This window comes from Calidris pugnax, unplaced genomic scaffold (assembly GCF_001431845.1).
Source record: "Calidris pugnax isolate Ruff unplaced genomic scaffold, ASM143184v1 scaffold269, whole genome shotgun sequence".
Lineage (NCBI taxonomy): Eukaryota > Metazoa > Chordata > Aves > Charadriiformes > Scolopacidae > Calidris > Calidris pugnax.
In genome coordinates, this window is record NW_015091347.1 from 206,798 (window position 1) to 228,553 (window position 21,756).

Here is a 21,756-nt window from a genome sequence, read left to right on the forward strand (position 1 = left end):
CTCTTGAACTGGGGAGCCCAGAACTGGATGCAGTATTCCAGCTGTGGCCTCACCAGTGCAGAGCAGAGGGGAAGAATGACCTCCCTTGACCTGCTGGCCACACTCTTCCCTATGCAACCCAAGATACCATTGGCCTCTTGGCCACAAGAGCACACTGTTTACTCATTGTCATTTTACTGTCCACCAGGACCCCTAGATCTTTCTCTTCAGTAGTTGTCTCCAGCAGGTCCACCCCTAACCTGTATTGGTGCCTGACATTTTTCTTCCCCAGGTGCCGGACCCTACACTTTTCCCTGTTGAACCTCATGAGGTTCTTCCTTGCCCAGCTCTCCAGCCTGTCCAGGTCACCCTGGATGGCAGCACAGCCCTCTGGGGTGTCAGCCACCCCCCTTCCAGTCTGGGATCATCAGCCAACTTGCTGAGGATACACTCTGTCCCCTCATCCAGGTCACTGATGAATATATTAAACAGCACTGGACCAAGTATTGACCCCTGGGGGACAATGTGTTTGAGAAATGTGTTTTGAGAAATGTGTTTGAGCTCCCCTGGGACAGGAGATGCTGCCCCAGCAGGAGATCCCCTGGGACAGGAGATGCTGCCCCAGCAGAGCTCATGGCTTAGGGAGGAGCAGCTGGAGGAAGGAAGGGATGGGAAAACACAACAGAATCCAAGAAAAGAGGGAGTTTGGAGTTCTGGCCTCACTAAAGTAGATGAATTTTAGCAATTCAGGAATTTTAATATGTTCATGCACTTATAGCAATAGTTTCAACCATCTTTTTTTAAAAGCTCGCCTCCCACATACAGGCAGCTCTGTCATTAACTTCATCTCCCTCTCTCAGAGCAATCCAGCTTCCTCTAGTGCCTCTGCCTGAATGGAAAATTGTGTGTCTGGAATCAGGTGTCTGCAAAAATCAGGTACTTAGCGAGGAGTCCAAGCCTGGAGTTTAGAGATGTATTTTACGCTCCTACCTCTGAAAAATCTCTTTAGAAACCAGAAGTAGGGATGAATAAAACATCGGATATATCAAAATATATGGACTACTGTTTAGCAGGTGCTGGTTTGTAGCATGCAGTCAAATTTTAAGTTCTTTTCTTTATTTCTTGCAGGCAAGAGGCGCTGATCTCCCTGACCTTGCCGGGGAGCTGGCGCTCCGCACCTGCGGCAGCACGGCCAGCATGAAGGTGAAGAATGTGAAAAAGTAAGAGCAGTCTTTGATTTCCCCCTCTTTCCTGGGCTCCCCCCAATACCCTGGGTTTTAGCTGTTGTGCTGCCACACAGCCGGGGCCTCCGGCAGCACTTTTTGAGAGTTTCTTCGTCAGAGCAACTAAAGAAAAGGGAATTATAGCTAATGGAGTCTAAAAGTGGGGATGGGAGAGGTTTTATTGGCTCCTTCACCTGTTTCTGGCCATAGAAGTGAAGCTTGTTTGAGTTTTGAACCTCACTGTTACTGTATTTTTAAATTTTTGTGATTTTGTTCTGAAACTGTTTATTAAAAAAACCCAAACGTATATATATATGTATATATAAAAAACCGAGAGAAACCCAAGCAGTGTTCAACTGACATAATTTTCCCTGTCTCCCTGTGCTCTGGGAAGCTAAACCAGGACGAGTGGGTGGCCTAGATATATTTTTTTATTGGATATTTTTCCTCTTTTCCTTATTTTTTTTTTGCATTCTGCCCTGTACCTCTTCATTCAAATGGGTTTTGCACCTTATTTTTTTTTTTTAGGAGTATTTTTTCCTTTGCTGATCTCCCAGATATTTTTTTTCTGGTGGGTTTACACTTCTCTCTCTCTCTCTCATTCTCTCCCAGAGAGAATAACCAAGTTATTATGCCCGCAGCTAAGGTTTCAAACCTCTAACCCTCAAAAGGGGGATCCAAAATAATCGATGTGACTTGACTTGGCTTTGCTGAGAGCAGAGCTCCTCGCCATCGACTGCTAGCATCCCCCTCACCTCTCTGGCAGGGAAATGGCTCTTTGTTCCAGCTCCGAGCAGCCAGATGCTGCATCTCACTTCCCACTTCCATTCCTGTGGGAAGGGAGCTCTAGATAATGCCAATCTCATTGGCTCCCCCCCCAGAAATATCTATAGGAGGCTCTAATAGCTTCAGCAGAAGAGAGAGGATCTCCCCGTCAGCCATGGGTGTAACTGGAGACACTTGGGGAATTGATTGTGCCTCGCTTTTGACTTTTCCAAAAAAGGCAAAGGATAAATAGCGTTTGTTCTGCACCCTCAGATACATCAACCCGGGACTGATGGGCTGTGATGCCTTTCACAGGTAAAGCTCTCCTTTCCTCTGTGTCTCGTGTAAGGCTGTTGATTTGCACTGCAAATACGTGTGTGTCGAGGTCGTGAGCGGCTTTTCCCTGCACCATTTCTTAGAGACGTGGGCTTTGGTGTTGATGAAATGCCTCACAGTTCTTTTAAGGATGCAATTTACTTTTCCTTTTTTCACTCAGTTCCTTTCTCCACTGTGCATCACATCAGCAAATCCCTCTGCTCCCTTGGCTTTAGGATGAGAAAGTCGTTGTTATTATTTTCTATCATTTTGGAACAGCTGCTGAGCCCTGTTTGGGTGATTTGCATCTAAGGATGTGCTTTTGCTGTGCTCCAGGTTATCCTTCACAAAGGGCCATTTCCCGAAGATGGCTGAATGTGCACATTTCCATTACGAAAACGTGGACTTTGGCAACATCCAGGTGAGTTTCTGGTTTCTTTTCTGTACAAAACCTCACGGTGTTGGGCTTCCAGGGACCTCCCCCGAGGTTTCTTTATTTTGTTGCAAAACGGTTAGTGATAAGTTAAAGCAAAAGGCTCTCTTTATTTGGAATTTCTGCCGTGCTCTGACAAGAATCTGGAGGTTTGAGATGTTTTTATAGAATCATAGAATGTTTTTTGGTTGTTTTTTTTATTTCCACTGGATATTAGGAAGAATTTTGACACTGGCTGCCGTGTTCTGACAAGAATCTGGAGGTTGGAGATGATTTTATAGAATCATAGAAAGGTTTTTTTGGGTTTTTTAATTTCCACTGGATATTAGGAAGAATTTTGACACTGAAAGGGTTAATCAAGTTTTGGAATGGGCTGCCCAGGGAGGTGGTGGAGGCACCATTCCTGGAAGTGTTCAAAAGATGGGCTGATGTAGTGCTGAGGGACGTGGGTTAGTGGTGGTTGGGTTGGTGGTTGGACTTGATGATCTGAATGGTCCCTTCCAGCCCAGATGATTCCATGATTGGACTGATGTCACTGTTTTAAGCCTGCATCAAACACTCAGTATTGAGTCATCTGTAGTAACCACACGCCTCTTTTTAGCTGGTGTGTGCATCTCTTTAAACAGTTGTGTACGCGTATTTATGTAAATATAAATAGAATCACAGAATCATAGAATTGCCCAGGCCTGAGGGGACCTCCAAAGGCCATCTAGTCCGACCCCCCCGCAGTCAGCAGGGACACCCCCAACTAGACCAGGTTGCCCAGGGCCTCGTCGAGCCTCTCCTTGAATATCTCCAGGGAAGGGGCCTCAACCACCTCCCTGGGCAACCTGGTCCAGTGCTCCACCACCCTCCCAGTGAAGAACCCTCTCCTAATCTCCAGTCTAAAGCTGTTCCCCTCCAGCTTGAAGCCATTGCCCCTCGTCCTGTCACTGCAGGCCTTTCTAAACAGGTTCTCCCCAGCCTTCCTGTAGGCTCCCTTCAGGTACTGGAAGGCTGCTATTAGGTCTCCCCGGAGCCTCCTCTTCTCCAGGCTGAACAACCCCAGCTCCCTCAGCCTGTCCTCGGAGCAGAGGTGCTCCATCCCCCTGATCATCCTTGTGGCCCTCCTCTGGACCCTCTCCATCAGGTCCATGTCCTTCTTCTATTGAGGGCTCCAGACCTGCACACAAGACTCCAGGTGAGGTCTCACCAGAGCAGAGCAAAGTGGCAGAATCCCCTCTCTGGACCTGCTGGCAACGCAGCTTTTGATGCAGCCCAGGATGCAATTTGACTTCATAGTAATTGGGCTTCATCCCTTCTCTTCGCCGTCATAATAATTGGGCTTCATCCCTTCTCTTCGCCGTCCCTCAGCTCTGCATTGTGTGTTGCAGTAGCTGGGTCAGCAGAATCCATGGAATTACTCCTCAGCCTGAGCTGTGTCTCTGGCTTCTCTCCCCTGTGATGATCCCGCAGACACACGGGGAGAAGGGCTTTTCATTGAACAGCTCCAAGGAGGGCTGAAAACCTGGAGTCTCTGTCTCCTAAACAGGGCACATCTTGTTCTGCGCCGAGAGAGCGGGGCCGCCTCCGGCACCGCCAGCCAAAAGGAGGTTACAACTTTTTCATTTGTAAAACATTTCCTGTAATACCCAGTGAATTATTTACAGCCTTTCATCTTCCCCTGCTCGACGGTTTTGCGAGCGGAATGTTTCTGGTCTCTGTAAAATTCTGACCAAGGAGGAGTTTGGGTCCCATTCAGTGGTTCCCAGGGACAGGACGAGGGGCAACGGGCACAAGCTGGACCATGGGAAGTTCCACTCCAATGTGAGGAAGAACTTCTTTGGGGTGAGGGTGGCAGAGCCCTGGGACAGGCTGCCCAGGGAGGGTGTGGAGTCCCCTTCTCTGGAGATCTTCAAGCCCCACCTGGATGCTCCTGAGTAACATGCTCTGACAAGCTCTGGGTGGTCCTGCTTTGGCAGGGGAGTTGGACTGGGGGATCTCTAGAAGGTCCCTTCCAACTCCAACATTTCCATGCTTCAGGGCTGGTGTCTGCTGGTGTTCACACTTAGTGGCTCCCAGTGGGTCCACTCTGCTGAGAGGGGATTTTTCACTGAATTTCACTGAATTTTAGAGTTGGAAGGGACCATAGAGATCATCTAGTCCACCTCCCCTGCTGAAGCAGGACCACCCAGAGCTTGTCAGAGCATGTTACTCAGGAGCATCCAGGTGGGGCTTGAAAATCTCCAAAGAAGGGGACTCCACACCCTCCCTGGGCAGCCTGTTCCAGGGCTCTGCCACCCTCACCGTGAAGAAGTTTCTCCTCATATTTGAGTGGAACTTCCCATGGTCCAGCTTGTGCCCGTTGCCCCTCGTCCTCTCACTGGGAACCACTGAAAAGAGTCTGGCTCCCTCCTCCTTCAACCCACCCTTGAGATACTTGTCAGCATTGATAAGGTCTCCCCTCAGCCTTCTCTTCTCCAGACTAAAGAGTCCCAGCTCTCTCAGTGATGTTTGTGAACTCACACTCACACACACACACAGAGGCAGCGCCAATTAGACAAAACAGTGGTTTTAAGAGGACACGGAGGCAAAGAGCTGGGTTCTTGATGAGGTCTCTGGGTGATGGGAGATGTCCTCAGTCCTCAGATGTTGGGACCAGCCCTCAGTCTTTGGAAGCAAAACCACATTTCTTTATTTTCACTTTCTGTGTATGGGAATGGTGTGACTAAGCTGTATCCCTCCTGATAACATTTTGATTTGACAATCCTCATTTTTTGGCTGTTTTGGAAAGAAGTTTTATATCGGAGCAGGTGTTAAACAGGTTTCTGCTTTTTCTCTTTTTTTTTGCATTGTGTGATCCTCTGAGTTTTCCATCATTCAGGACAAAGTGCAACCCAGGGAGAGATTACAACCTTTGGATGGTACTGCTGTTGGAAGCATTTTGAAGACAAATAGTTTAATTCTTTTGTGGGTTTATGCATTTCTCGGGGTGTTGTAAGGCCAGCAGGGTGAACTTGTAGGGTTGATATGCTGAGATGTTTCTGTTTGTGAGAGGGAGGAGTAAGATCAGAGAATATGGAGAGGGACTTTTCACAAGGACATGTAGTGATAGGAGGAGGGGGAAGGGTTTGACCCTGAAAGAGGGGAGATGGAGATGAGATGTGGGGAAGAACTTGTTTGGTGGGAGGGTGGGGAGAACCGGGCCCAGGTTGCCCCGAGAAGCTGTGGCTGCCCCATCCCTGGAGGGGTTCAAGGGCAGGTTGGAGGGGGCTTGGAGCAACCTGGTGTGGTGGGAGGTGTCCCTGCCCAGGGCAGGGGGTTGGAACTGGATGGTCTTCAAGGTCCCTTCCAACTCAAACTGTTCTGTGATTCTCTTCCTGTTGGTCTGCTGACAATCCTGATGCGTGTTCTGGTGGGAGGTGTCCCAAAGCAGGAGTTGGTGGTGTCTGGCGCTCGGTTTTGTGGTGTCATTGCTGCTCCCACAGCTTTCCAGGCTCCTGCTCCGTTGTCCTCTGTGCCCGTGCCCTCTGGTGCTAGCAGGTCACCAACTGCTCTAACCAGAGGAGTTATCTGGCTGACAACTGGGGAAGGATATAGCCCTGGAAGAAAAGGTTGTTGAGCCACGTCAGGCCCTTGAGCCTGTTTTTCTCTCAGTGTTTGGGTTGGGACCCAGGAGGAGAAGGGAGGGCGATGGCAACATGGTCATAGAAGTGTGGTTGTGTGTTTTGGGGGGGTCAGTTCTCTACTTCTTCCACTGCAGTTCTGAAAAACTGTGCCCTCTTAACTATTTGTGTACCTACAGCACTATTTGTGTACCTAAAGCTTTTTCTCAGCAAGATTTCGCTGAATTTCACTGAATTTTTTAGAGTTGGACGGGACCATAGAGATCATCTAGTCCAACTCCCTTGCTGAAGCAGGTCCACCCAGAGCTTGTCAGAGCATGTTACTCAGGAGCATCCAGGTGGGGCTTGAAAATCTCCAAAGAAGGGGACTCCACACCCTCCCTGGGCAGCCTGTTCCAGGGCTCTGCCACCCTCACCGTGAAGAAGTTTCTCCTCCTCTTTGAGTGGAACCTCTTATGTTCCAACTTGTGCCCGTTGCCCCTCGTCCTCTCACTGGGAACCACTGAAAAGAGTCTGGCTCCCTCCTCCTTCAACCCACCCTTGAGATCCTTGTCAGCATTGATAAGGTCTCCCCTCAGCCTTCTCTTCTCCAGACTAAAGAGTCCCAGCTCTCTCAGTCTCTCCTCATAAGGGAGATGCTCCAATCCTTGAATCATCTGATTCTGATTTCTGATAGATCCCTGTGGTGTAGTGACTTTTTTATATGGATAAATACATAAGATGAGAATATCTTACCTTTGCTCCTGAAATGCAAAAGGTCAGGGCGATACAGCATCTCCAGTATTAACAGTAAAATAAATGAAAGCTATTAATACAACTAATACAAAGTATTAGTTTACAGACTTAAAAATAGGTTCATCTAGGGCTCATGCATTTTCATCAGGTGGCATTCAGTGGTGGCTCCTTTGTGCTGAGAAGGTAGAGCAGAGAATAGCAGTGGGCTGAAGTGACGTGTAAGTGACAGCTTGGCACCTAATAACGAATTACCAAGTTGCATCTGAGGGGTAGTGGGTGTAAACTCCTTTCCAAAAAATCTATTCACTGTTAAAAAATTTGCATAGTGGAACGGCGGTATTATCTGCCTGTGTCAGGAATTGTGTAATGCTGTCTATTAACAGCCTGGCCAAATTTCAGCTTGTTTTGTAACGTTTGTGTCACTTCTAATATGGTCTCGTGGTGCAATTGGTATTAATAATCTTGGCGTTTCACCTCATGAGATCGTTTTAAATTAACTTGTGGAGATGTGTAAAAAGGACTTGTTCTCCTCTTACCCTGGCACCAGGCGTGTTTGGGGATGCTTTTTCTCTTCAGAAATGCTCTGCTCTACTGCTTTCAGCAGCAATGTATCTTCACTTTATCTGCCTCAGGCCAGCGAGACAGAGGTTGCATCAGCAAGAAATTGCATTTTTACCAGGCAAAGGGAGTTGCTGTCAAAGCTGTAGTTACAGGGTGGGCTCGGCACGTTTTGTCAGTGCCAGAAATTCACTGCCGTTTTGCTGAAATACCTTACATTTATTACTGCAGCTACTTTTCGAGGCTACATCCTTGATTGATTTTTAATTTCCCCGTGAAAATGCATCCGCATAACAAGATTTATTTCAGTCCAACATGGGATAAGCGTTTAGGAGCCTTGTTAGCAGGACCCTTGCTGTGGTCCATGTCTCCCAAACGAGATGTTATGGTTGGATTGTGCTTACTCAGCATGTGATAGGTTGGTTCTGCTGACTTCATACGATAGTTTGTGTTGGAAGACACCTCTAAAGGTCATCTAGTCCAACCTCCGTCTCTCATAAGCTCTTGGCCAACATCTGCTTGTGCTGCCTATCCTCTCTCTAGAACATCAAAACTCAGTTCTTTCATCTACAAAGCAAAAATTGCTCACACCCACCGTTCTGCACAGGGCATCTCTGTGTTTGGTGAAGGTCTCATGTATAGAGTTGGAAGTCCTCAGCATCTCCTCCAGGTCTTACATTAAGGCAGAAGGGCTCACCATGCATCTAACTTCAAAAGTGCCTAATTCATCCCAATGTAACATAAGTTCACAATCAGTTTCTAAGGCAACTCATGAAATTTAAGCATCATTTCAGGGTCTGCTAGTTGAAAAGCTTCCTTCCTAAGCTCTGGAGGTTTCCCATCCCGCTGCGGTGAACTGCAGGCAGCGGCACCGACGTGGCCAGAGGTGATTAGTGTGATTTAGTGTGTTTAGTGCACACACTAAACTGCCAGAGAGTCTGCGGGGTTGCAGGTTGATGCAACCCCTTGAGCCCCTCCAGGGATGGGGCAGCCCTCCAGAGAGTCGGTGGAGTTGCAGGTTGATGCAACCCCTTGAACCCCTCCAGGGATGGGGCAGCCACAGCTTCTATTCCAGGCTCTCCCCACCCTCACAGCAAAGAAGTTCTTCCCCACATCTCATCTCCATCTCCCCTCTTTCAGGGTCAAACCCTTCCCCCTCGTCCTATGGCTCCCTCCCTGATCCAGAGTCCCTCCCCAACCCCTATGTCACTAAGTTATACAAAGTAGAATGATTCCACCCTAACCATGGTACAAATGTGATTTTCCTTAAGGGCAACAAAGCTGGTGAGGGGTCTGGAGCACAAGTCTTACGAGGAGAGGCTGAGGGAACTGGGGTTATTCAGCCTGGAGAAGAGGAGGCTGAGGGGAGACCTTATTGTTCTCTCCAACTCCCTGAAAGGAGGGTGTAGAGAGGTGGGGGTTGGTCTCTTCTCTCAAGTCACAGGCGACAGGACAAGAGGAAATGGCCTCAAGTTGCGCCAGGAGAGGTTCAGGCTGGATATTAGGAAAATTTTTTTCACTGAAAGGGTTATCAGACATTGGAATGGGCTGCCCAGGGAGGTGGTTGAGGCCCCATCCCTGGAGGTGTTCAAAAGACGGGTTGATGTAGTGCTGGGAGGTATGGTTTAGTGATGATGCTCCTTGTTTGTTGTGTGGGTGTCTATTTTTGTCAGTTAGGTTGATGGTTGGACAAGATGATCTTGAAGGTCCCTTCCAACCTAGAAGATTCTGTGATTCTGTGATCCCTTCAGCAATCCTGCATCTGAGAGAGCTCTTCCCTTCAGACAGCAGGGTCTCTGTCTCTCCAGGTTTGCCTTTATGGAGCTGCCTTCTAAAAATAATCCCCCTAAAAATAACAGGTATGGAAGATCCTCTCTTATCTGCTGAGCCTGGGCACTGTGAGTGGTGGCAGCCTGTTATCAGCAGGAAAGGAAGTATTTGAACCAGAATCATTTCCTCCCGGGGAGGCTTGGGCTGCCAGGAATTCCTGTCAGGAATGTGGTGTTTGCTGTGCCTTTGGCAGCCCCAGCCTTCCTCCCGAGACACTGGGAGCTCTGCTTTGTGCCTGCAATCCTATTTTCCCCTTGTGTTTTAAGAGGTAGAAGCGTTGCAAAGAGCAGTTCTTCTCAGCAAAGCCTGCTGAGAAGATATTTTTTGGAGTCATCTCCTTTAAGTTTACCATTTTTCTTTTATTTAATACCACTCCAGGGCATGATGTGTGCTTGTGAAGGTGCCTGTGTTAATCATAGAGTAAAATATTTTCCTGAGATGGATTGCAAAGGAAACAAAAATGGGAAAGCTTGCCCAGGATGAGTTAACTGGGGTAGTTCAAGATGTTTCTGCTGCAATTTAAAGCAGCCCCCTGCATAGTTGGGCTGGAAAGAGTAGGGATGGAGCAGTGTCTGGGTGAAATTGGATGCTTTAACTCCAATCTCCTTCCCTTGGTGATTTTTAAACCAAGCCTGCTCAGTGCCATCGGTGTGGGAGGGCTTGTTCCTTCCCCCTGCTCTTCCGTGGGCATGATGGTGTTGAGCTGCAGGCTGTAATGTCTTCATTCCTTCCACTCATTTGCAAAGTGCTTAAGAAGAAAAAAAAATTATGTTTATTTTAAAAGGTGAAACATGAAACAGCAGCCCCCCTGCCCCAATCCTTTTTAAAAGGTGGAAATACGTAGTAAAATCACCAAAACAGATTTTGGCTGTGTAACGGTTCTATGAAAGACAATTTTGCTGTGTTTTGCTTTAACTTTACAAATATATGAGTGATTATACCATATATACCCATGTTGCATACGAAGTGATGCTCCTTTTTAGCCTTTCATCTCTGGATGCTGTAAACTCCCCCCAAGAATGACTTTGCCTTATTCTGATACTTTATGTTCCCCTTCTTTAGACCAAAGCCTTCCCCTGAATGGTCTTTTCCTTCTGGTTTCTTTACTATTTTTACTATTTTCCTCTGAAGTGGTGGGGGGAGATGCTGCAAGGGCTTCTTTAAGGCCGTGGGTATATAAAACCAACCGTGTTCCTAGTGTAGGTGGAAGCTGCTTCTATTAACTTAGTCATTCCAGCCACAACTCCTTGAAAATTGGCACAGTCTCCTGCCAAGATCAACAGATTTTTCAGAATTTGGAGTCTCTAGGCCAAGCTTCTCCATGCCAAAAAAGCAAGGAAAATATTCGAGTGAGTTCACCTCAGTTTTTGGATTCTTCTGTTTCCCGGTCTTGCGTCCAACTTGCCACTGACTCCTCAGAAAAATCCTTCCCTGGAACAAGATCCCACCTGTGAAATTCCAGCTTCCTTGGGTTCCCTCCAGTGGGATGGGGAGAACTCCAGCACTGGGCTTCGTAGTGGAAGAGGAACGTCAGGTATGGAGAGTGTCTCTTCCCAACACCACACGTTTTCTTCCACAGTTCCTCCTTGTTTTACAGTTGGGAAAGCAAACAGCTTTAGTGGGCAGAAATGGTGTAAATTGTCTAGCAGTTATTAAAACCTATTAAAAAAGAGGGCAGGATATTAAATTTCAAGGCTGAGCAGGTCCTTCTGCTGCCCCCGGGGTCATCACTTTGCTGAAGGAGTTTGAGATCCTCTGGAGGAAGAGGGGGAATTGCTGGTGTTCCCCATGGCATCAGCTGCTAAATCATTCTTCAAGCACATTATATGCTTTGGTCTCGCCTTCCTCCCCTTGCCTGACAGTTAATGGAATCAATCCTTTATAAATCTGTTTATCTTTTTATATAAAGTAAAAGGTAATTTGTCTGCCATTACTCAACTGGCTGCTTAGCGAGTGGCCTGTCATAGGGGAGGAAAGTTTTTTATCTTTTAGTGTTTATCTAGATTATCTCTCTGATTCCGTGTATGGCTTAATTTTAAGCTGATCAGCTGGGTGGATAATGGGATGGTAGACTGGAACCCACAAATAATTGTTAATAGCAAACGAGATTTTACCCATTGATTCAGTTGAGGAATACCTGATTCAGTAGGTATTCCTGCTTTTTTTTCTTCTTCTTTTTGCCTCTGGATGTTTTTCTGGGTTTGTGTAGGACAGTCCATCCTTCCCCATGGAGCATGAGGGTTTCTCCAGCTGGGACAGAATGGGATGCTCTGTCTATAGAAGGATTTTAAGTATTCCCTGCCTCTTTCTGTGTTTTTTCTCTGCCTTATTAGTAGGAGACAGATCACTGTGAAAATTTGGATGAACATCTTAAACTTGACCACCTCAACGTAGATATTTTCTCTTATGGACTGAAATGGTTCCAGGGAAATTGGTACCTACTTGGCTCTTCTTTGCCACTGGGGACCTGAGGATTTGAAAACACTGACCTCCTGCAGGAATCCAGCTTGTTTTTGTCTTCCCCTGCATTTCGTTGTGGACGACACCAAGCTGTGTGGTGTTGTGGATACACCAGAGGGATGGGATGTCATCCAAAAGGACCTGGACAGGCTGGAGAGGTGGGCCCAGGTGAACCTCATGAGGTTCAACAAGAGCAAATGCAAGGTTCTGCACCTGGGCCGGAACAATCCTCACCATCAGTACAGACTGGGGGGTGAGGGATTAGAAAGCAGCCCTGAGGAAAGGGACCTGGGGGTGCTGGTGGAGGAGAAGCTGGACATGAGCAGGCAGTGGGCACTTGCAGCCCAGAAGGCCAATCCCATCCTGGGCTGCATCAAAAGCTGCGTTGCCAGCAGGTCCAGAGAGGGGATTCTGCCACTTGACTCTGCTCTGGTGAGACCTCACCTGGAGTATTGTGTGCAGGGCTGGAGCCCTCAAGTGTCCCTGCTGACTGCAGGGGGGTGGGACTAGATGGCCTTTGGAGGTCCCTTCCAGCCTGGGCAATTCTATGATTCTGAGTCTATGATTCTATTTCACACTGAAAACACAGCAAACTTCTTTATGGATTTTTCCTCTTTAGTGGTGCCTGGTGGCTATTTGATGGCGTGAGTAAATCTTAAAAGTGACTGTAATAAGCCCAGCTGTTACCTTTGGCGTTGCCCCCCCCTGCTATTTGCCACCCCCATAAATCATCTTTAGCAGCACGTCACAGAAATGTCTAAAAACTCTTTTAATTAGTAACTGGAACGGAGTTGTGTTGGAAAAAAATTTCTTCCCTGAGGTTTAATGACGTGAAAAAAACCCAGAAAGATGTATTATAAGTATAATTAAAACATATTAAAAATTCGAAAGGAATTTGTGGGCTCCAGAAAAATAATCCCTATTTCACTGGGGTTTGATGGTTTGAAAGAGGATTAAAACCCTTATGTTTTTGTGTGTGGTGAGCCGTGCTGTTAACAGGAACGGTGTTAATATTACATTAATATTACATTGCAGTGTAATATTGTATGTGTAGATCTCAAGTGTGCCAGGCTGGTGGGGTTTTAATACCCAGCAAACTCCACGTCGATGGGATCCCTGAGGTTTCCAGAAGCAGGAGTGTGTTTTCGTTCTCCGGCGGAGGTTTGTGGTGCCCGGGGATGGATTAGCTGTTAAAGCAAACAGCGTTAATTAAAATATATTAAAAATTTGAAAGGAATTTGTGAGCTCCAGAAAAATAATCCCTATTTCACTGGGGTTTGATGGTTTGAAAGAGGATTAAAACCCTTATGTTTTTGTGTATAGTGAGCTGTGCTGTTAACAGGAATGGTGTTAAAATGTACCTGTAGATCTCAAGTGTGCCAGGCTGGTGGGGTTTTAATACCCAGCAAACTCCATGTCGATGGGATCCCTGAGGTTTCCAGAAGCAGGAGTGTGTTTTCGTTCTCCGGCGGAGGTTTGGGATGGATTAGCTGTTAAAGCAAACAGCGTTGGGAACATTGACATGTGGTGAGCCGTGCTGTTAACAGGAACGGTGTTAATATTACATTAATATTACATTGCAGTGTAATATTGTATGTGTAGATCTCAAGTGTGCCAGGCTGGTGGGGTTTTAATACCCAGCAAACTCCACGTCGATGGGATCCCTGAGGTTTCCAGAAGCAGGAGTGTGTTTTCGTTCTCCGGCGGAGGTTTGTGGTGCCCGGGGATGGATTAGCTGTTAAAGCAAACAGCGTTGGGAACATTGACATTTGGTGTTTACTGTGCCTCCTTACAAAAAGGGCAGTTTGTTTAGTTGGTGCTGATGTGCCAGAATGTGGAGGTTCGATGACAGAGTTGGCAGCTCCAAGTCAGGAGACGGGTCTTTAAACCAGCCATTCATCAGCTGAGCTTTCCAGCCCCGTGTGTGTGCCTTCAGCTGGTGGGTATCGATGGTTTCATTCATGTCCTGGTTGAAGAAGCACGGGCAGGGTAGACCCTGATCATAGAATCATAGAATCATAGAGGTTGGAAGAGACCCTTGGGATCATCGAGTCCAACCATCTCCCCTACTCTACAAAGTCCTCCCCTACACCATGGGGTTTTAATACCCAGCAAACTCCATGTCGATGGGATCCCTGAGGTTTCCAGAAGCAGGAGTGTGTTTTCGTTCTCCGGCGGAGGTTTGGGATGGATTAGCTGTTAAAGCAAACAGCGTTGGGAACATTGACATTTGGTGTTTACTGTGCCTCCTTACAAAAAGGGCAGTTTGTTTAGTTGGTGCTGATGTGCCAGAATGTGGAGGTTCGATGACAGAGTTGGCAGCTCCAAGTCAGGAGACGGGTCTTTAAACCAGCCATTCATCAGCTGAGCTTTCCAGCCCCGTGTGTGTGCCTTCAGCTGGTGGGTATCGATGGTTTCATTCATGTCCTGGTTGAAGAAGCACGGGCAGGGTAGAACCTGATCATAGAATCATAGAATCATAGAGGTTGGAAGAGACCCTTGGGATCATCGAGTCCAACCATCTCCCCTACTCTACAAAGTCCTCCCCTACACCATGTCCCTCAGCACTGCATCTAAACGGCCCTTAAACACAGCCAGGGATGGTGACTCCACCCCCTCCCTGGGCAGCCTGTTCCAATGCCCGACCACTCTTTCGGTGAAAAATTCCTTCCTAATGTTCAATCTAAACCTCCCCTGTTGGAGCTTGAAGCCGTTCCCTCTCGTTCTGTCACTAATTACCTGTGAGAAGAGACCAGCACCAACCTCTCTACAGTGTCCTTTCAAGTAGTTGTAGAGAGTGATGAGGTCTCCCCTCAGCCTCCTCTTCCTCAAACTAAACAGTCCCAGTTCCTTCAATCCTTCTTCATAAGATTTATTTTCCAGGCCCTTCACCAGCTTTGTTGCCCTCCTCTGCCCTCGCTCCAGCACCTCCAGATCTCTCTTGGATTGAGGTGCCCAAAACTGGACACAACACTCGAGGTGTGGCCTCCCCAGTGCTGAGTACAGGGGCACAATCACCTCCCTACTTCTGCTGGTCACACTATTTTTGATACAAGCCAGGATGCCATTGGCTTTCTTGCCCCCCTGGGCACAGGCCGGCTCATATTCAGCCGTTTGGCAACTAGAACCCCCAGGTCTCTTTCCTCCAGGCAGCTCCAGCCACACTTCCCCCAGCCTGTAGCGCTGCAGGGGGTTCTTGTGGCCCAAGTGCAGGACCTGGCACTTGCCCTTGATCTTGCCAAACTTGATCTTGCCAAACTTGTATTCCCAACTCTCTTGGCTTTGAGATCTCTCGCTGGTTAAGGGGTGTGGGTTTGAGCAGACCAGATAACTCTCCTTCTGTCCTCCTGCCCAGTGTGCTCTGCGTCCCGGAGCTCTGTGGAGACCAGTTGCTTGTGATTGTTGCATGATCTGTTTTCCAGGTGGTTTCCAGTCTTTGGAAATCAACGCTGCTTTCCCATCTGCTTCCCCCAGTAATGTAACACCATGGTGTGGTGAACTCGAGATTGTTCTCCTATTATAAAATCAGGGAAGAGTTGTCTCTGAGTGCTCAGGAAAAGCTTGGTTGGGTTGGAAGGGACCTTAAAGACCATCCAGTTCCAACCCCCTGCCCTGGGCAGGGACACTTCCCACCACACCAGGTTGCTCCAAGCCCCCTCCAACCTGCCCTTGAACCCCTCCAGGGATGGGGCAGCCACAGCTTCTATTCCAGGCTCTCCCCACCCTCACAGCAAAGAAGTCCTTCCCCACATCTCAGCTCCATCTCCCCTCTTTCAGTGTCAAACCCTTCCCCCTCCTCCTAGGGCTCCCCTCCCTGATCCAGAGTCCCTCCCCAGCTTTCCTGGAGCCCCTTGAGGGACTGGAAGGGGCTCCAAGGTCTCCCTGGAGCCTCCTCTTCTCCAGGCTGAACATCTCCAGCAGCTCTCTCAGCCTGATACCTCATACCTGATACCTCAATCATCTACTATGACAACCTGTTTAAAAGGGGGTGCAGGCACAGAGGCACATACTCTCCCCTCCCCACTCTGATAATGCCCAGAAGACGTTTGACCATGTTTTTAGGCTTTGGGTTTGTCATTTTAGCCCTTAGCTGTGTTGCCTGAGCAGAGGATGGAGAGTTCTGCTGCCGTGTCCCACAGGCAAAGCTCCCACCTTCGCCTCTGCCGGGCGGCCCCACCAACAAGCTCTTCGATCTCCAAAGATATCAGTTACTTATTTCCTCTGACTCCTCATTTCTGGCCGTTTTGTCCACAGAACCTGTAAATTCAGGTTGCTGTTTTCCTGGTAAAGCAGTTTAAAATAGAACATTTCCATTAGATGGCATGTTTACGTATGGTTGTGGTCTTTTAAAATTAAATATTCACAGGAAGAAGCATGTGATGCTCTCACTACTTCTTCAAGACACCTTCTCCTGAAGTATAACTTCTTTTATCTCTCTTGAACCTAATTTAACAAACTTTGATTCTACTCAGCAGTTCTTTCCATCCCTCTACCATCTGAATGAAACATTAATAAGAACTCAATTACTTGCTATAGGACATATATTCAAGGTGCAAGAGCTCCCCTACCACCATCCTAAACTTCTTTCTATCACATATTTTACTCCCCAGAAGGAGGAGAAGCTTGTTTAGGGCTGCATTCATCAGTTTAAAGCCCCATCAGATGCTTTTTCTGGATGATGAGGGTTTGGTTTGTGAGCTGCAGGCAGAGGTGCCACCTCTGAGAGCAGAGTGAGCTTTTGGCACCATCACCCTCAGAATTATGTCAGTAATAATTTAGAGGGAAGAGTGTTGCTTAATAGATACCCACAAACCCAGTATTATAAGAAGTTGGAAATAAAAATACATGGTGCTACATACTTTATGTATGTTTAGGATCCATGAACCCACCTTAAAATTAATTCTGTTCTGTTGGAAGGTTGCTGAAGCTTATAAATGTGGTTATAAAATAATTGACTATTAGAAAATCTCATTTTTGGGGTAGGTGGTATTGTCTGGTCCTGCCAATTGATGTTCACAACTAACAAAAATTCTTAGAAGTTACCTTGAAATACAGTGCAGCTCCATAATTGACCTTTATGGTGCTTGAGTGTTAACCTTATTTATTGCAAGTGTGACATGTCATAACATTCAGGCTTTAAAAGAACTGATTACAGACCAAGTTCCCATTTGCCAGCTTGAAGTAGTTAAAAAAAAATAAAAAACTTCTATTATTTCTACAGCACAAGTCCAGGAATTCACTTTGAAATGCTGGTAAATTATTTAATAAGTCTTTATCTGTGAAGTCCTCCAGTAACTGTAGGTGCAGCAATCCTGGGGTGGGCAGGGAACCCACTGGGAGGATTTTCATGGAAAACAGGGAATGTCATCCTGGGACAAGGGTACAGGGCATGAAACTGAGGATTATTATTGTCAGAAGCATCAGGGACTGATTCAGAGTCCCCTCCACGTGCCTTCTCCTGTGGCTCAGGGTTTGATTTTTTGATGTCAGTCCTTGCTGTTTGTTCTATAACTAAATAAAAGCCGGATTGAGTTTGGGAACTCTTTTTGGAGACGCGAGCTTTTAGGGCAGAGCATGCATTTTGAATGATTAATGGGTTTTAGCAGTAACACCAGAGCTGTGATGTGCACTTTGAATCCACCCCAGACGAGCTGTGGTGGGTTTTATTTCCCCTGGTACACGGGCCCTCCATTTCTTTGAAGCCTCCCTGTATCCCTCGCTTTCCAGCTACTTTAAGTGAAGTTCAAACTAAGCACAAGATCTTTTTGGAGCTGGTTGGGCTTGATGTTGAATCAGAGGGGCCCAGGAAGCTTTTGTCCTGGAGTGCTGCTTCCTCTCACAACTGCTTTTAACCTTTTATCTCTATCTAATACCATAAAAATGAAGAATTTGGGCTGTTCATCGACTCTCTTACAGAAAATAACGTTTGCGTTTTCTATTATGATTTTAAGATAAACAAGGAGAGAGGGAAGAGTTGGATTTCTAACAGCAAAACAGCCACGTGCTCTTAGAATTCTTTGTTGTGTATCATAGATTAATTTTATATTTTTTATTTGCCCGTTGAAAAACAATTAGGATGGGGATGCTGCATGATCTTTTCTGTTAGGATTATATGTGTGCGTGTCTTGCAAGTTGCTGTGATCAGATTAAGGATGAAAGAGGCACTGTAAAACAAACTAGATAAGAGTAAATCTCATTTCTACTATAAAATACTTTTGGAATTTCAAGGAGTTTGGGCTCTGAAACTGAAAACAGTCTGAGTTATGGAATGGGCATTTTACATCCCATTACCGCCTCGGCGCTCGCTGTAGAGGAGAGTTTATTCTACACACACTCGTTTTCTTTTGGAAATTTGTAAGTTATTAGTCAAAAACTGAATTGCAAAGCAGTATAAGAAAGGAAAGTAAGAATTTAAATTTTGGAGCTGTTTGGGGGCCTCTGCTGGAAGTGTTTTGTGTTTGCTCTCCTGTACAGCCGGGCTGTCCCTCCCTCACTGTAAGCGCTCTTCACCTCCAGACTCCCAGACCTGGTCATTTAATTTGAGTTAATTAATGAGCATCCTTTCAGTTGCCCATTGCTGTGACAGCTGTGATGGTGCAGGGTGGCTGCAGGGGCTGGGTTTATGCTATTGCTCTTCTCCTCCTGGTCGTGTTTTAAACCTCAGGAACAGACAAATCCTCGAGGCCCATTTTCCCTTGAATCTGCAAAAAATGAGGCTTCAGGTTTATGCCTCTCCGTGGAGAACGAGTGCGTCAAAGGAGAAGGGTCTGAGGAGCTTCCAAAAAGCCCGTTACACAGGGGCAGGATTATACCCAACCCATTTTAATTAGAGAGTGCAATTAAATGCTTAAATACTAAACTAAAAGCCCAACTCTAATGGGAAGTTCTCAGGTAGAGTCTGCAGGGCTCAGACCTGTCACCAGAGTTATTCAAAACCCACCTTCCCTGAACTGTCCTCTGGGAAGAGCAAAGGTTAAAATATTCTTTTCGGATCTTTACTATTTTATCTCCTGCCTCTGGCACCTGAGGCAGTATTTGCTAAATTAAAAATAGAGTTTCAGATCTGCCTGTGAGCCTTTATGCAGTTTGCCTGTAGTTTTAACTTGAATTCTGTACTCTGGAGACCACAAATTAAAATTTTGATAACACGGATCAAAAAAGCAAGGCACAATTAATGAACTTTTTCACAAAAAATAAAATTTTAAGCTTTTCCAAGATAATTTCTTTAATACCATGAATTTAAGGCATTTTGTTTTACTCTTCTTGCTGCCCTTCACTGAGTCACCGTGCAGAAGCTGCATTCTGTTATCTGCAAAAGCATTTTTCTCCCTCCCCTGGGATTTTGGGAATATCCCTGATACCCTGCTTTTACCACACGACATGAATCATCTGTGGCTGGCAAGAAATGGGGTAATTCCTGGGGGGGTACTGGTGTTCTGAAAAATGCAGTTTCATGAGTTCCAGTTGGCCTTTCTGTGTCTGAGTTTACATATTTAGTGAACTGAGAGCTTCACTTCTAGTCCAAAATTAGCAGAAATCCACCTTTAGCATCTCGGGACTGACAGAGCCCAGAAAAGCTCTAAAAAAACCCCACTTCTTCTTCTTAATTAATAATTAAGACCATGGGCTGCTTTTCAGTGTAATGAGTTCCGTCCTCCTGGACTGACAGCTCCAGTCTTTAAGATAATGTCTTGAAGAAAGAGATCACTAAGTTAGAGAATTGGATTAAAAAATATGGGAATTTCACTTTTCCTCAGGGATTTTCCTGGGTGAGGCCTTAAGTGCACACGGATCTTGGAGCCTCTCTCAAGGAGAGCGAAGCAACTTGTTTGTTTAAATCAAGGAGTTTCTCCCATAATTGCTTGGGACTTAAGGTTTCAATGTGATTATTTCAATCTTTTTTTTTTTTTTTCCCCTCTAGTTAATTTATTTTCAGAACTGGGAATTGGTGACGGGGGTGTCGACTCCTTTGTGTTTGCCAAGTGGTGCCTTTCACCAGAATTAATGAGGCCAGAACCTTAGATATTGGGCAATTTCTGAGTGGGGGTTATGGAGACCTCGGATGAAACATCTCATTTTCAGTCTCTTGAGAGATTTTCCTCATTAATTTGGTTGAGATAAAGAGAAAAACGAGCCCCTCGTGTTAGGATTTTGGGGTGTGTTGCTGGAATAATGGGATCTACGTGTCGGTCCCCTCTCGAGGCTTTAGTGGCTGTTTTGGTAGGAAGAATGTTAATACTGATGATAATGGTATTAATCCTGTTTTCACTCTCAAAATTGATAGATCCTGGCAGTTTACCAGGATGTGGCCTCGACTCTGTCCCTTGTCTTCCTCCTCTTCAGCATCCCCATCCCCAATTATGCAGCGTTATCATAATTGCTGGCCATGTGCTAATGGGCAGGAGAGGAACCACCTGGTTGTATTCTGCAAATCTTCCTTAATGGCTCGAGGATAATTTCATCAAATCCTGTAACTCCTCTAAACATCATTGAACGTTTCTACACAAGGTCTAATTGTCATGTAGCTCCTTGATTAGAGCATGATGGAAAATCTCCTAGAAAACCACTTTCCAGTGCCTTGTCTTAACTGATTTATGCTCCTTCTGCAACTCGGATAAATGTTTCTCTTAAATTTAGGCAATATTTACTTTTCAGAGAAGGTAAGCACCTGCAGGGGATAGTCAGTTTTTCTATGTAGAAAATTTTTGGGCTGTCGATCTGCTAGGACTGTTTAATTACTTGCCAGCTGTTATTTTGAGTTGTGGGTGCTGGTGTGAGTTGTGTGTTGCCTAAAGCCTGCAGATCCTTTGGAAAAGGAAAGGAAAAAGGAAAGGAAAGGAAAAAGGAAAGGAAAAAGGAAAGGAAAGGAAAAAGGAAAGGAAAAAGGAAAAAGGAAAGGAAAGGAAAAAGGAAAGGAAAAAGGAAAGGAAAAAGGAAAGGAAAGAGGAAAGGAAAAAGGAAAGGAAAGGAAAAAGACAGGGCAGAGTGTTGTCCCCCAGCTTTTGGCTGAAGTTTTGATGCAACATCTGGATAATGGGGGAAATTTTGGACTCCCAGAAAAGCTTTTCTTTTTAGAAAATGAGTTTGACCGTGCACCCCTTTGCTCATTTTCCAGCCCCCCTTTCTGTGGGGAAATCACAGAATCACAGAATCTTAGTGGTTGGAAGGGACCTCCAAGATCATCGAGTCCAGCCACAAAAAAACCCAAAAACAAACAAAAAAACCCCAACCAACCAAACAAAAAAAGGCTTCCATCTAGTCTGTTCCGTGCTTTAGCCCTTGCTCAAGTTTTTATATAAAACTGCAAGTGGTGATATAAAACACGTGTCAGTTCTGCCCTGTGCATCCGAACCCAGCTGGAGAACATGGACTGTAGTTTTCTTTGTTTAAAAAAAAAAAAAAGGGGGGTGGGGGGGTGGGATTTGAGATGTGAAATGTTAAAATGTTCTTTTCTCACGCGTGTGTGCGCACACGTGGGGGTGCAAAATCCTCTTTGGCAAAGGGCTAAAGGCTGGAGGGGAAAGCTCTGGGAGTCCTGGAGCTCCGTGCGGTGTCTGTGCTGTGGTGAAAGGCATTCAGGGGTCAGTTTAGTCACCACTAACTTTTGGGTAGGGTGGGGGTGCAGGCATGGAACTGGGGGCTGCAATCACAGCACTGAGGGCTGGGGGGCTGCAATCAGGGCACTGGGAGCTGCAATCCCAGCACTGGGGGCTGCAGGCATGGAACTGGGGGCTGCAATGATGGCACTGAGAGATGCAATCACAGCACTGGGGGCTGCAATCACAGCACTGGGGGCTGCAGGCAGGGCACTGGGGGCTGCAGGCATGGAACTGGGGGCTGCAAGGACAGCACT

General features: G+C 46.4%; 1 protein-coding gene across 4 annotated transcripts in view; it reads left to right on the plus strand.

Annotated features, from left to right (window-relative positions):
* The window catches only part of ARHGAP32 (Rho GTPase activating protein 32), a 329,747-nt gene that overhangs the window by 143,890 nt on the left and 164,101 nt on the right, over positions 1-21,756 (plus strand). For 3 of the 4 annotated variants that reach the window (XM_014961083.1, XM_014961081.1, XM_014961084.1), the window contains exons 3-5: positions 1,108-1,199; positions 2,241-2,282; positions 2,619-2,703. In XM_014961083.1, the coding sequence (XP_014816569.1) occupies positions 1,108-1,199; positions 2,241-2,282; positions 2,619-2,703 (219 nt within the window). The remainder of the gene's footprint in view (positions 1-1,107; positions 1,200-2,240; positions 2,283-2,618; positions 2,704-21,756) is intronic. The other variant, XM_014961082.1, reaches the window with a different exon arrangement.